At 47.0% G+C, this 15456-nt stretch overlaps 1 protein-coding gene across 2 annotated transcripts in view; it reads right to left on the bottom strand.

Annotated features, from left to right (window-relative positions):
* Positions 1-8719: 8719 nt before the first annotated feature.
* The window catches only part of kra (basic leucine zipper and W2 domain-containing protein kra), a 28350-nt gene continuing 21613 nt past the window's right edge, over positions 8720-15456 (bottom strand). For both annotated transcript variants that reach the window (XM_077669364.1, XM_077669365.1), the window contains exons 7-8: positions 10536-10878; positions 8720-9515 (exon numbers count right to left, since the gene is read on the bottom strand). In XM_077669364.1, coding sequence (XP_077525490.1) covers positions 9496-9515; positions 10536-10878 — 363 coding nt within the window. In that variant the 3' untranslated portion in view covers positions 8720-9495. The remainder of the gene's footprint in view (positions 9516-10535; positions 10879-15456) is intronic.

Here is a 15456-nt window from a genome sequence, read left to right as displayed (position 1 = left end):
GGATGATGTGGCTCGGTAATTTTAGCTCGCGCGCCCAGCTGCCAGCCTGTAACACTTCGTTGCGGGTTAGGTTCGGTGCAGCTCCAATGGTGCAACTGAGCGCTCATAAATATAATCAGCAAACAGACAAGTCGGGTGGCGGAGACGACTGCCGTCATCGGACTGCAAGTGACGTCACTTCAGTAGAAGCTGTCGACTCCTTTCAAAATGACGTCACTTCAAGTACGATGACATCACCTCCTTCCAGCCAATGGGAATTATCCGCTCTGGTGAACTTTATGACCAACGGCACTATTTTTTTTCGCCGACGAGGCCTGAAATGCTATTGCATCGATAATATAATAGCATAGTAATAAGGGAGTAATTACTCATTGGAATCTATCCAGACGCAACCACACGGCTACAAAAGAAAGCTATAAAGCTTTCCACAAAAACTTCTGCGGAATTGTTACGAAATCTACTCCACCTTGGGGGATTCCTCTAAAACATTTGTGCCGCCATGGTGGCTCAGTGGTTATGGCGCTTGGCTCCTGACCCGAAAGATGCGGGTTAGATTCCGGCAGTGGCGGTTAGATCCCGGCATTTAGATTGAGGCGAAATGCTAGAGGCCAGCGTACTGGGCGATGTCGGTGCACGTTAAAGAACCCCAGGTGGTCGAAATTTCCGGAGCCCTTCACTACGGCGTCCTTAGTTGCTTTGGGACGTTAAACACACACAAAACCAAACCTAAAACATTTGACCAGCACTGACATCGCACAGCACACGGACGCGAAATTATTCCGGAGCCCTCCGCTACGGCACCTCTTTCTTTCTTCTTTCACTCCCTCCTTTATCCCTTCCCTTACGGCGCGGTTCAGGTGTCCAACGATATATGAAACAGATACTGCGCCATTTCCTTTCCCGAAAAACCGAATATTATTATTAAAACATTTGACCAATAACATAATAGCTTGGGCCTTGTTATATAATTAGCTGGCCATATCTCAGGATTGAACTTTGATCGCACCTGTCTACCAGTCGCGGTGGCTCAGTGGTTAGGGCGCTCGGCTACTTATCCGGAGTTCCCGGGTTCGAACCCGACCGCAGCGGCTGCGTTTTTATGGAGGCAAAACTCTAAGGCGCCCGTGTGCTGTGCGATGTCAGTGCACGTTAAAGATCCCCAGATGGTAGAAATTATTCCGGAGCCCTCCACTACGGCACCTCTTCCTTTCTTCGTTCACTCCCTCCTTTATCCCTTCCCTTACGGTGCGGTTCAGGGGACCAACGATATATGAGACATACTGCGCCATATCCTTTACCCCAAAACCAATTATCATTATTATTATCGCACCTGTCGTGGCTGCATCAGCTTCGCTGCGCGGAACTCTCAAAGCGGCCGTCCGGGCGTCGCGAAGCGCGACGCTTTCCAGAAACAGCGAACTTGACGCACGAGCGCGCACGGAAAGGAGAGAGTGGTCGCGGGTGTGGCTCGACCCAGCGACGTCGCGCATGCAGCTCCGTATGAGCTGTTTATTCGTTAACGCCCTGCGCGACATCTGAGAAGGCTTGGAGCAGGGGTCTTACAACGGGGAGGCGAAAGCGGAACAAGATGGCATTGGTTCGGCGGCCATGGCGTACGAGGCTACCACAACAGCAGATTGCTACGCAGGCGCACAGATGAAAGCCAATTGAATTCATTGCGTTGTTTCTTCCCTGTCAAAAACACAATAGAAAATTTTCTGTCGTCACCACAGGATTTCTGCAATGTTTTGTCCATAAACTTTTAATAACAAGAGAAATTTTTGTAGTAATATTATTTTGTGTAGTTAGTAAAGAAAAGTACTATAGAGCTACAGAATACAGAAAAAAGTCACTACAGAAAAAACTACAGCACAACAAAAAATGATAAAGAATGGAAAAATCTGTCGTTACAACAAAACAATCTGCTGTATTTCTGACAGAAAAATGATAGAAAACAACATAACAATGTTTGGTTTAATAATAATAATAATAAATGTTTTTTGGGGGGAAAGGAAATGGCGCAGTATCTGTCTCACATATCGTTGGACACCTGAACCGCGCCGTAAGGGAAGAAAAAAAGGAGGGAGTGAAAGAAGAAAGGAAGAAGAGGTGCCGTAGTGGAGGGCTCCGGAATAATTTCTACCACCTGGGGATCTTTAATGTGCACTGACATCGCACAGGACACGGGCGCCTTAGCGTTTTGCCTCCATAAAAACGCAGCCGCCGCGGTCGGGTTCGAACTCGGGAACTCCGGATCAGTAGCCAAGCGCCCTAACCACTGAGCCACCGCGGCGGGAGGAAGGGACCTGACCACCTTTTTTTTAACGTTTTGTTCACCTTTATGAACTTTTCTTTGCTGTTCCTTATCGCTGTTTTTTTTAAGTGTTACTTCAAGTGCGCATTTTGTTCCAAGCCATTCCTTATTAGTTTGTTTCTTTTGTTTTTTAAAATTTTTGCTCATTACGGCTGTTTGGTGTATTTTATTTTTGTCCTGGACCATTTCAATAGCCGCGGCTATCGGTCCAAATATTTTTTATGTAATGCCTTGCACTTTCAAAATAAAGAATGCTTTGATTTTGACTTTAAGAAAGCTTTGACATTTTCTCCCTTTCACCACCTCCTTTATCCCTTCTCTTAACGGCGCGGTTCAGGTGTACGCCGAGATGTGACAGATACCATTTCCTTTTGCCAGAAAAAAAAATTTCATTCTCATTTCGCAGAGCACCTTCGCGCTGTGTGCAGTTGCGTATGACGTCACTGGCAGCAATGTGGGCTTTTGAAACGGCCTGAAGCATTGCAACAAGCATAGGAGAGTAGACACCTAATATGTCATGTTCGCAATAGGGTCGTTCCACGCCAAATGTCCCAGGCGTTGCGCTCGACCATCTCCAATTTGTTCAAGAAAATTCATGGAAACTTATGGTAATGTGCGTAATGAAAGCCTGAAACATTTTTGCCGAAAAAAAAATTATTCGTGTGGTGAGTGCAGTTTGATTATTTAGAAAACGCGAGAAACCAGGCACTGCTCAATAATTAATAACAAGTTCAAAATTAACAAAAAAATACTTCAGACATTTTTTCATTGGCATTTGCACAGATTCGGTCTTTCGATATAAGTCGGAGCATGCAGCTTTACACGGCATAAGTATTTTTAAAAAATCGAAAAAAAGTATGAAAGTGTGTCATTTTTGTCGTTTTTTGTTTTAAACATCAGCTATCTCTCGCAAATTCAGAAACAGCCGTTTTGTTTCTCTAGATGTCTAGTACCTATAATAAATGTTATAGGTGATGAAACTGCGTACACAGAATTAAAGAAAAAATAATTAAGTTGCAAAAAGTGCGTTTTGAGCCAAAAACACTCGTTAATTTCACGCTGAGTGAGGTTTGCACTGCAGGCAAGCATGGGAACGTTCAGTAGATGAACAGGTATTCGCGGGAAAAGATTTTCTTAACGTTGATAGTGCGGCTCATGCTCAAGTGAGCTAGTTGTTCGGTTTGGTTCTGTCGCAGTCATTCTTGTCGTCGCCATGACAGACGTAGCCACCAGCATAAAGCCTGGACTCCAAATTTTGTGAGTGTGCCTCATCATCAGGGCCAAAGGAATATTTCCTCTACGGCAGCGGGTAGCGGGAGTGGAGATAACCAACGGCGTGCTTGCTGAGACGAAGTCACATCATGGATTCACGGGGAAGTGTGCTTTCGTTCGGTGCCTGTGCACTCCGGGTTAGTAAAAACACTCCCATAAACTGTCACCGCAATCTGATTGTAAGTGAGCAAACTATAATATACCAGTGAGAATGCGCGCCGCGAGTGTTTCTTCACAGTTAGAGCGCAGCGGCACGGTGGATCGAGCGCCGGTACCCGCGACTCGGCACGCATCTCTCCTTGCCTCTATGCTCCCTGCAGTACGCCCGCTCGCGTAGCCCGCTCCAAATGCTGTTAGTCCTCCGCACCAAACAAGTAGGTTGTTTTATTTAAATCATGCGGGTCTGCATCTCAGCTACAAAAGCAAATATTTTCTCGACGGTGGCGATGACCAAGACGACGGGCTGGTGTAGTGAGATGTACCCGTGAGAAATCGTGGACAAACCGGAAACGGCTTTGGGGGGCTCTGATTGGCCAGTCACGTGGGGGACTTCCGGGCGACGAGCGAAATTTTCTGTGGGTGCAGATCCGAGCGACACGGCAAGCGACACATGCATTTTGCTTCGCGCGACGGCGTCGCTTGCCGCCGTCGCCTTCGCGTGAGTTTTCGCGTACATGGAGTCCAGGCTTAAGAGCTTGTGAGGCTCCGATCTGGAAATGACCAGAACGAACCGGTGTTGAAAGAAACCGCGACGCAGCAGCACCACATGGTACCTGAACTTTGTGGCCGTCAGAGGCTCATGCCCGGTTGTGATGTGTTTGTTGTATTTGATTTAATCAGTGCAATTTCTGCATTAATACTCCAGCGACAACTGTAGGCGAGCCACTATGCTGGCGAAGCACCTTCATGTGAGAGACACACCTATGCGCGAGCGGGCCGCGTGCACTTCACACCTTCACGTGCATGCGCTCAGAGGCGCGCTCTCTGAGAGATCTTATTCAGACATAAAGCACTTGTGATGCGCCCGATATGCCGACTGGTCAGCCCTCCTCGTGGTCCATGTGAGACAGCACGTTGAATACCCTTGTTTTTCTTCTCTTGGCAACCCCGCACCAAAGCGGGTCTGTTCGAACTTCGAAAGCGAAAACGTTTATTGCATACCATCCGCCGAATGTCGAGCGATATCTTCTCTAGCTCCAGCCCTAAAAATGCACGACAGCGAACGACGGCAAACGAAATTATCTGGCCATAAGTGTCGTGCCATGTCAGTTGCCGTGTTCTGCGGTGAAGAGGCGTTGAAAGCAAACGCAACTCGCGGCGCGAGAGCTCAGGTTCAAAAATTCTTTTCTCGCTTTAAACAAAAATTACTTCTATGAAAATTTCAGAAATGAAAGGTAATAAGCCGTACTACGTCACCCGCTATTGTTCGTATTTTTACTTGGGTCACCTCAGGGTAAAATTAACGAGTGTTTTTGGCTCAAAACGCACTTTTTGTGACTTAAGTATTTTTTGTTACTTCTGTGTACGCAGTTTCATTACCTATAACGTTTATTATAGGTACCAGACATATAGAGAAACAAAAAAGCTGTTTCTGAATTTCTGAGAGATAGTTGATATTTAAAACAAAAAACGACAAAAATGACATTTTCATACTTTTTTTTATTTTTTTCAAAGTATTTATGCCGTGTAAAGCTGCATGCTCAGTTATATCGAAAGACCGAATCTGTGCAAATGCCAATGAAAAAATGTCGTGTTTTTTTTAATTTTGAACTTATTAATTATTGAGCAGTGCCTGGTTTCTCGCGTTTTCTAAATATTCAAACTGCCCTCACCTCACAAATTTTTTTCGGCAAAAATGTTTCAGGCTTTCATTACGCACATTATGATAAGTTTCCATGAATTTTGTAAAACAAATTGGAGATGGTCGAGCGCAACGCCAGGGACGTTTCGCGCATGCGCGCGCAATGCATTGCGGGAAGCGCGCGGCCGCCATGTTTTTTGGTGGTTCGTCGGCCAATTGAGCTAGTAGCTGTCGCCAGCTCTGCTCTTTGCGTGCGACTATTCTGGCTCCATACGCATAGCTGGACTGTTTCACTGGAGATTGGTGCTGCAGTCGTTTAATGTCCGAAAGCTGCACATGCTATAGGGGAAGGATATGAAAGCTTCGGCCACTCGGGGTTCTCTAACCTTCTGGCGGACATTTTTAAGAGCGAAAGCAATACTTCAAGAGGCGGTCTAACCGGCTCACCGAATTTGTGTGAAGCTTCTCCTTGGCCGAACGATAAATAACTACTGCCGCGATTCGGCGCGAACAGACCAACTTCACTGGCCACTGCATGAAAGCACAAAGCCCCAGCCGATCACGCCTCGTGTTACTGGAACAGTATCTCGCGCTGTGCATTGCACATCGTCGTCTGCAACTAATGGTGTCTTCGGCTGAGCCGCACTGCCTCCGTGGCGGTGCTCAGGAAGTGACGTCAAATACTACACGAGTGGCACGTCCACCCCAGCCGAACGTGCGAAACATTCGCTGAGTGCCGTTGCTCTTTCTGCCATCTGTACAAAGTGGCCTCCTAGACACTCGCAAATCTTAGAGGCCATTCTTACGAGTGGCCGACGCCAACTACTGCAGTCAGCAATTTGTACAGTTAGCAACAACCTCTTCAGAAACAGCGCGCAGGACCGGCGTTCATAGAAACGGTGGGAAATGCGGGAACCACATGCATGCTCGTTGAATACTGCGATTGTGCTTGTGCAGGTTTGTCAGACGCAACACCACGGCGTTATGCTTGCCGGTTTTGATGCACACGGTTCAGAGCAGCTAGAGTAAAAATAATTGGTTTTTGGAGATAGGAAATGGCGTTGTCTCGCATCTCGGCCGAGACCTGAACCGAGCTGCAATGGAAGGGATAAAGGAGGGACTGAGAGAAGAGAGGTGCCGTAGCGGAGGGCTCCGGAATAATTTCTATGACCTGTGGGTCTTAACGTGCACTGACATCGCACACCACACGGGCGTCTGCGTTTCGCCTCCATCGAAACGCGGCCGCCGCGGTCGGGTTCGAACTCGGGTACCCCGAGCAGCGAGAGTAACTTCCGAAAATATCTGCCGACGATTCTCAATCCAATCTCAGCTCTCACATTGTCAATTTATTGATATATCGTAACATGTGCTCACGTTGAAAAAAAAGTACGATGTCGTGAAGTGCAGGCATGCCGGATGATCCGCATCTGCCGTTCGCTGCACTAAAAATATTGACAAACCTTTTTCTCTTAAGGAAAAGGCACATGGCTCGCCGGCCGGTGGCTGCGTGATTGCAGCGCGAATAAATGCATTGCAGCCGCTACAATATTCTTAAAATATGCCCACTTGTTAAGCTTCGTCGATGCTTCCTACCAGCCGCTGTGTAGTGAAATTGTCTGCGCCAACAGCGCCGTCTGCTAGCGCGCGCTCCACCGTCAGCCAGCACGGTGGCGCGCACTTGTGCTCGTCCCAGCCGAACGTGGGGCACCGCAGAGTGCGTGGAAAACTCCACGAGTGCAGTCACCTGAATACGCCATAACACTACTATCGAATACCGTTTCCAGACGTGCCAACGGCCAAACACCATCAGCCAACCAGGATAAACGCGCATGCTTTCGCATGTCTACTCGGTTGAACAACACTGTAGTTGAACTATGTTGAAACCTTTTTTCCGAGAATGGTAGTACCCGTGCTGCCTTCTATCGGCAAACAAGAAAAACCGCTTCGGACAAAACGAACCTTCATTCAGGCAGACAAGAGTGCAAGAAAACGCAAAAGATTAGTAAGAACCAGAAATGACAGATGGCATTTGCAGGAACATAATTATTCTGAACCACTATAAAGCTATAGGGATTTACTCCAACATTTGAGATTAACGAGGAAAGTATACGCCAAACCACACAAAAATCTAAACGGGAGCAAGGGGTCATTTTAAGGAAATTGCAATCGAATACTTATATAAATCCTGTCAAATCCAGCTGTATGTTTCCACATTCGTATGATCCGCACTGCACCTTCTGCGGTGAAGTGGCTGACATACCATATGGTATGGGCACGCCAGAAAAACCCAGCTATACCAGGAATTAATAACCCAACAACTGAGGACTGGGAGGCGGCGCTGTCCAGATCGCATTTGGAGGACCAGCCTTCGCTGGTGGACCGGGCAAGACCAGCGGCAAAAGCCAATGGGCTCCTGGAATGAGGGTCCACCCAAACATTCTACCCATTAGTTTTTCTCTGGTTTACAATGAGCCTAGCACATCCTAGGGCAAGGGATCGTGTCCCGGCCGCATTTCTATGGACGCCGATGTGTCCACAGTACGATTCCTGAAATGCAGTCCATTGATGTGCAGAGGATAAAAACGGGTCAGTAAAAGAAATGAGAAACTCTTCGGAGTCTGCCGTCCTCCTCGTCCGACCATCTCGCTGATACATGCATTGTGACCACTATTTAATACCGCTTCCAGTGCAGCTGTGCATGAACAGCCAAAAGCACAACTCCAACATTTGCTGAAAAGGCTAAATATACGTCTGATTGTTGAGGCAATGCGCTCAAGTTTGGCCACTGGCAGGATGTGCTCAGCTCTGCTGGGGCTAGAGCTGTGCCACTGCTATATGCAGCTGTCCAGTGTACTTCATAAAGGGGAGTGGTTGTGCTGGAGACAGCATGCAACTTAATACAGCTGCAATGCCTTAAACCACACCCACCCCGCACTTCATTCACAATACCGTAAAACATGCAGCAGGGCTTTGGCCTAAATCCAAGGCATGCATACAGCAAACTAGCATGACCCTCCCCCTCCTTGCAGAGACAAGCCATATTCAGACTGGTACCAGCCTGAGTGCCACTGGGGAAGTTATCGCAAAGAGAGGCTGAAATACAAAGTTAACGTGGGGGAGTGTAAATATTTCTGCACAAGACCACTTCAAAGAAATTCTCTCGGTTACCATATACCATGCACTTGGGGTGTCAATGCTCGCAACGGTATAAACCACCCAGATGCCATTACTAGAGCTAGTGCACATGCTCCAACAATTCCTAAATGACTGGCCTCTAGCCCACAGCAGACTAATCCTGGCTACAGACGCCACTGACCAGAGCAAGAGCAAGGTCAAAAGTTAACAAGATTTATTTCTCAGAACACTTGTTAGAAATGAAAGGTCACATGAGTGAGAAAAGAAAGAGCAGAGAGAAAATTATATATAAAAGATGTAGGAATAGAGAAAAAAGAAAACACTGGACAAGATGATGAGGTAAAGTAATCTTTACGCCGTTCCCAACCAATCCACAGACCATCGAACTAAAAAGAATTTTGAGCACCACCAGTACTTTTGACAAGACAGAACAAAAGAGTACCACAGGAAAGAATTTCTAGACACGCGGAAAAACAGAATGGAAGAAACCAGTCAAGAATAAGCGAGACTGAACTACAGAAGTCAGTGGTGAAGAGAGACAGCCTCGTTATAAAAATAATCTGAGTTGTGGTGTGCAAACCTGCTCAGTTCCAATTACACGGTGGCCAAAGAAAGACAGGCAAACTGCTCCTTTCAATGGCATCTTTTTTTTTCCTTTCCCCTTTCCCTCGCCCTCTATAGAGTGTTCTTGCAACAACTTGTCTCTTCAAATGAGGTGGCAGCAGCGCCGGCAGCATAGTGGTTTGGTGGTGATCGTCGTCACAGTCTAGTTGCTGGTGGTGGTGGAGGTGGTGAAGAAGAAGAGAAAGGTGCGTCTCTTGTAGCAGCGGCAGTGGCCCAGACTTGCCCACTGTTCCCTCCCCCCATAGTCCATCCACTGTGCTTGCACCTCGGCGCCCCAGCGGTTCTCACGGGCAGGACAGCGGGGCGGGCGTGGGAACTGGCTGGGCACATACCGCACATGGGCAACCTTTCAGTCCTCCCCTTCTGACTCTGCAAAAGCCAAATGATGCACGATGCCATAAAATCCGCCAGAAGTTCAGCAATCCCACCAAAAACACCTTACAAAGCAAGAAGTGCTTCCCTCATTTCTGAATCACATTTGAGCAAATCTGAGCATATTTGAAATATTTTCTAAGCCACAGAACTAACTGAATTCCAGAAAAAAAAAAAAAAAAAGATGGGAGCTAGTAACAGAGTCTACACGGCCGAGACAGCTGCAGCACGAACGTTTTTTCTCGCATTGATGCCATGTAAACTGTTCGCCTCACTATGGAGTCGAAGCAGATTTGGATGGATTGAGACGAGACTATGCTTTGAGAGAGAGAGAGAAAACAGAGGACTGGGCAAGTCTGTAGGAGTGTTTACTCGTTGCATGAGCTGGTGAAGCAAAAGAGAAACCAGAAATTGCTCAAGCCTGAAGAGAAGGTGGCCATGCCATGCCACTTTGACTTTAAGCTGCCACGCAAGACGGGGGAGGCACCACCATTGTGAAAGCGTTGATGTTCACCCACGTAAACGATGCCACATCGAAGTGGTTGTTGCACCAACTAGCTGTGACATGCTTCTGTCACAGCCATGTAAACATCACTAGTATGAGCACAGTTTATGGTAGTAATCAGAAGTGTTGATTCATGTGCCCTTCAGTAGGCTTTGGTAAAGCACTTTTAAGCCCTTATTAGATCGTATAAAAGTGAAACACATAAGCAAGAACACCTGAGCAAAGAAGCTGCCCTCTAATTTTCCTCTGTGCCCTCTGGGATTTTTGTAATTTTCTTTATTTTGCATGTTTCCCAGAGCAAGAAGTTCAAAATACAGTAAAAGATAAATCATTTTAAATAAGTGGGTTGGAATCCAAATTACCATATCCTGTTTCAAAAACAATCTGGGACAATTTACAATTCAGGTCTAAAAAAACATGACAAAAAATGCTGCATCATCCTATGAACTGCCACCCCCGGATAGGCTGACACTGAATGAAAATAGCTATCAAGAGACACTACCCCAACTCACCTTCCTCAGCGTTCTGGAGCCATTCGACGAATCGCTTCATCTGATCCAAGAAGACGCTCTTGCCCTTGGGTGAGTGGGCCCCCTTGTACCACTTGAGAATCGAGTCTTCACTGAGCACGTCTGTCTTGTAGAAGAGGATGACAATCTTTTGAAACACCTTCATGAAGTTCATGTTGTCATAGCAGAACTCCTGCACCTTGACCAGCAGGGCCACCTCCGCACGCGGGGTGGTGGTGAACGCCTCCAGCAGGGGCGTGTACTGCTTCAGGTGCTTTAGGGCTTGGTCCGCCACCAGCTCTTCCTTCTTGTTCCAGTCCATCCCAGACATCTGGGTCGTCCACAGCTGCACGCAAACCAACAGCCAGTCAAGCAAAACCTGCGCACTCTACCTGCAGCTCATACCAACCACTGATGCCTGCACTCTAGCGACGTGCACCAACAGCAGCAAAATTGATGATACGAATCTCACAGGGACGCAAGAAATTCACAGCATCAAAAGCCAAAAATACAGGAAAGCCGTAAACACAAATATGAAAAATCCCCTCAGAGCAAATTAACTGCCGACAGTTCTGAAGCTGTACTAAGGGGGCTGTGATATGAATTCACTCTAAATGCCTGTGAAGCAGAAGAACCAACAAGTGTGTGCACGTGCATTCAGGCTGGTACAAGGGGGCAATACTGCCACCACACAGTCCTAATAACTGCGCAACTGTGTACTGCATGGTTGAAACTGTAAGAAAGCCCAAAAATCACCCAAAAAATCTTTCAGCCTTATTAAGCACCTTCCTGCTTTTCAGCCACACAGTTCCTAAAACTTGCTGTACTATTGCAAGCCAAAGTGAAAATCCCACCTTGGCTTCCTCTCATTGTGTTATTGCCGGCAGTCATGGCTTTTGCGTTTGCATCAACAGTCGCTGTCTTGGAATGTTTTCACAATGACCAAAATTGCACATATTGCACTACAGCTAGGGAATTGCACGGGTTCGTACCAGCTGCGATTCATACCACTGAGATTCTACTACACATAAGACTCCTGTAAAAATGCAGTACTACTACTTGTGTGGACATTACAACACACTAAGGATAGCTGTAAGCTCCAATTCAAGCAAATAACTTTTGACAAAGACCTACATAAAATTTCTAACAAATGGTACATTGCACATTAAGGGGGGAGGCTACCCTTGAACACCAACATTTTTGTTTCTTGATATATCTGAATGAAATTTTCAGGGTAGGCTCACAGCATAACCATTTGAAGAACTATTAAGTTTCATGGAGCTGTGGGCACTGGTTCTAAAGCTACGGGAGTATATCAGAATGGTTCACATAGGTCCCTTATTCCAGGCCTGGAGAATTTGAAAACAGCGCTGTCACTGTGAAATTCATTATGGTTATTGCTAGATTGGTACTGCAGGGCAAGACAAGGCCCTTTTGCTGAATTTCCTTGCTGAAAAATTTTAGCACAGCACTGAATTTAGTGTCACTAATTAGACCTTCATTAGGTAAATTTTAATTGCTCATGACAAATTTCAGATACAATAACTTGAAAAAGTGGGCTTGTCTTGCCCTCAAAAATTTATTCAGGTACGAAATAAAAGAAACCATGGAAATCTGTTAAGTGGTTCCCGAAATGCAGTCAGAATGAGCAGCCACACCAGGAAAAAAGTCGTTTCTAAACATAGCCCTCGAGAAAGTCTCAAACCTATTCCTAGACACGTGCTGCTCCTTTGGCATCAGGGACCATAGGACAGAGTGGAAAGACTCGGACGCATTTTGCGTCTTTGCACCCAGGCAGCGTTGCAGAAGAGAAGCCTGCGAGAGGCGCTCGTAAACAGGCAGCATAGCCTCAGCGACGTAGCCTGGAAGGCTGTACTTGTGCTTTGGCTGTGGTGAATCACTTGCCTCGGCAACCTTGTGACGGCACCACAAGTTGGCGCCCTCTGGGCAGAAGTCATGGCGAGGCTCCTCTTCAGTTGATGTGACATGGTAGTACGATGCCATCATTGCACGCTGCATTGCAGCCACATCGTTGGAGTTGTTTCTCAGGGCCCAGCCATAATAGTCTGTCAGTTTATCAATGAGAGCCTTTGTCAGCCTGCCCTTCCCTCCCAGTGACTTTTCACTTTTTTGCACAAGGTTCCGCAGTGCCGTGCCCATCCTCTTTTGGACGTGGTTGAGGCACTCTTCTTTAACAATGGGGACTAGTCCGTAGACGTTCCCTTCCACAAGGGCTGAGAAGGTGGCGCTGTCTCCATTGAAAAGAATCAAAGCTGCTTCTACTTCCATCCTCCCGGATTTAGCATCAGTGTTTTTCTGGAAAACATGACGCTCATGCCAGCTTGAGTAATCTGCATCTCCAGGTTTTGGTCCTACTTGACAACCAAGGCAGTGGTTAGACAGAACCACAGCATCCATGATGAGGCCTGTATGGTACTCAATCACCGCCCCAACTCCAATGTGGGATGTGTGGCCACGCTTAGGCCAAGTTCCATCATATGCTACAGTGATGCCTCTGCAAAAGCTTGGGTCTATCTCCTTGTAGACCTCCTTCACTGCAGCAGCTGATTCGGCGTAGAACTTTTCCATGCACTGGATCTCTCTTTCCCTGAATGTCTTCTTCAGGTGCTTCTGGAATGTGCTATGATGAAGCCCTCTGTGAGATACATTCATTGCCCAGAAGTCGTTGAGAGCTGTCTGGCCCTTGCCAATCTGCTTCATTGCCATAACGGCTCGTATGTTCACTTCAAAGGCCATTGCTTCATTCTGGAGTTGGGAGTTCCACGAGCTTGCAACCATCCCATAATGTGGGCACATCAGTTCAAGCTTGGTTGCCAGTCCAAGCTGGGTGCCTTCTTGAACGGTCAACCCGGGCATAAGGCAATGCTTGCACAAGGTGCTAGAGAGCAGGTCGCTTAGGGTATCCATTTGCACAAGGCAAAATTTCGCACCTTCACTTGTAGCGGTGGCAGATCTGGGATCGGGCGTCATCGCTTCAAACTTCCGTTGTGTTGCTAGCATGGCGCCAAGTCTTTCTTGAACAACAGCATGTTGTGCATCCGCTGCCTCGATCTCCTCGCGCGTCAGGAAATGCGTTTCCAAGTGAACGGCGCGCGACGCGTTGTCACGCTTCAGGGTAGATTCCAGACGGAAGCTGGAGGCCGCAATCGCCGAGGTTGAAGAGTTCGGTACACAAGGTGTGCCCGAAGCAACGCTTTCTTGCACCGAAGAAGCTGCTGGTATGTCGCTGACAGCGGCGACGCAATCACTGTCTGGTAGCGATGTAGCAGAAGCTATGCAGCTGGAAGCATCAACACAGTGGCTGTTGGTGGCACGCTTCGCCGCACGAACCAACTTCATAGCACGCTTCCGCGCACCGAACGCGTGTAGCGTCTTTCACTTTGTTGGACGCATCGTGACTGACCGCGCAACAGTCTGTAGGAAACTGTTCGGACGGCACGGCGAGATATCGTAAAGACGGTGACAACAGCGAACACAAACCACAAAGACCGCCAACAACCAGAAAAGGAAAGAGCCATGGCGGCCAGTGCAGACGATGCGCCGGCCGCCGCCGAAAGGGGACCGCCTCGTCAGCGCGTGCAGCAGCCAATAGCAGCCGCGCGATCCCCCGCGTTCTCGAGGAGTGCGCCCTTCGCCCAATCGCAGCCTCGCATTTCAAACGCGGGAAGCTCGAAAGGTGCTTTGAGGGCCCCAATCACAAGCGAGCCACGCTTCCACCATGCTGCCGCCGCGGTCGTCAGAGGAGGCAAAAAAAAGAGCGAGAATTCACGAACAAAACAAGACCAAGATGGCGGCGCTCGGTTCGCTGGCTGAGAAACGGCATGCGCTCGAAGTTGGGGTATTTTCGGCGCTTTCTCACAGCTCAGCGGCTGCCGTGGCTTGTTCGATATTTAATTTGAAGTACTTTCACGACGAATTAGGCGTTGATATTTGCAGAACAGGTAGTTTATGACACAAACTGTCAGAATATTCACTTTTCCAAAAATCAACTTTTTCGCGATTTTTCGGTTTTAAAGGGCCGCCCGCGTCCCACCTTAAATAAACTGGAAACCTCCCTAATCGGATCTGCACGCAAAAAAATATGTCCATCACGGACTTTTTCGCACAGAAAAAATTTTGTTTTGACAAGCAACTGCCTTTAAGGGGGGAGGCTACTCTTAAAGAAAAAAATTTTGTTTCTGCACCAAATTTAATCAAATTGCACACCCATGACTAGTTTTTCATGCTGATTCCAAAAATGTAATTGGTTTCATGATAGGATCATTAGTTATTGAGATACACTTAATTACACCCTTCTCACTAATAAGAACAATTTAAGAGAAAAAACACATTAAAAAGTTTATAAATTGCACTTGGTTGGGTTCTAGAAACAGAAATGAATACAATGTTGGAAACAGTTTTTAATTTTAATATCATAAGTAGTTTTTAAAGACATTGAAACTCAAGGTACAAATAGTGCCTAACGCAATCAAAAACTAGAGCAAATTAAAAAATTTCTGAACCTTAATTACAAATTCTACTCCCAACATTTTGTAGACTACACATATGGCTACTTGCTAAAAAAAGAATTATGGTTCTATCTGCCATAGCTGCTGAGATATGCTAGTTTGGGACATGCTACGAGTCCAAAATTTCCATTTTGAGAAAAACAGCAAAAACAAATGAAGTGGTGTTTATGGCAAAGTACTTCAAATTTATTTATATACTGGCATCAGCAGACACTTAATAACCTCCTGGAAGGTAGTCTGTCTGACCAGAGTTATTAAAATGGCGCTTTTTGAGTGAGCGCTGAAGATTGCATACTTTGCACTTCACTGACGACAGCATCTCGTTCACCAAGCGCAAGCTGACGATGGAGAAGGGTCGCTGGGTGGGGCAGTTGCGGCGTCTCCCATTGCACCGA

This window comes from Amblyomma americanum, chromosome 6 (assembly GCF_052857255.1).
Source record: "Amblyomma americanum isolate KBUSLIRL-KWMA chromosome 6, ASM5285725v1, whole genome shotgun sequence".
Taxonomy (NCBI): Eukaryota; Metazoa; Arthropoda; class Arachnida; order Ixodida; family Ixodidae; genus Amblyomma; species Amblyomma americanum.
Note: the sequence above shows the minus strand (reverse complement) of the source record. Positions and strands in the feature narration are given on the sequence as shown.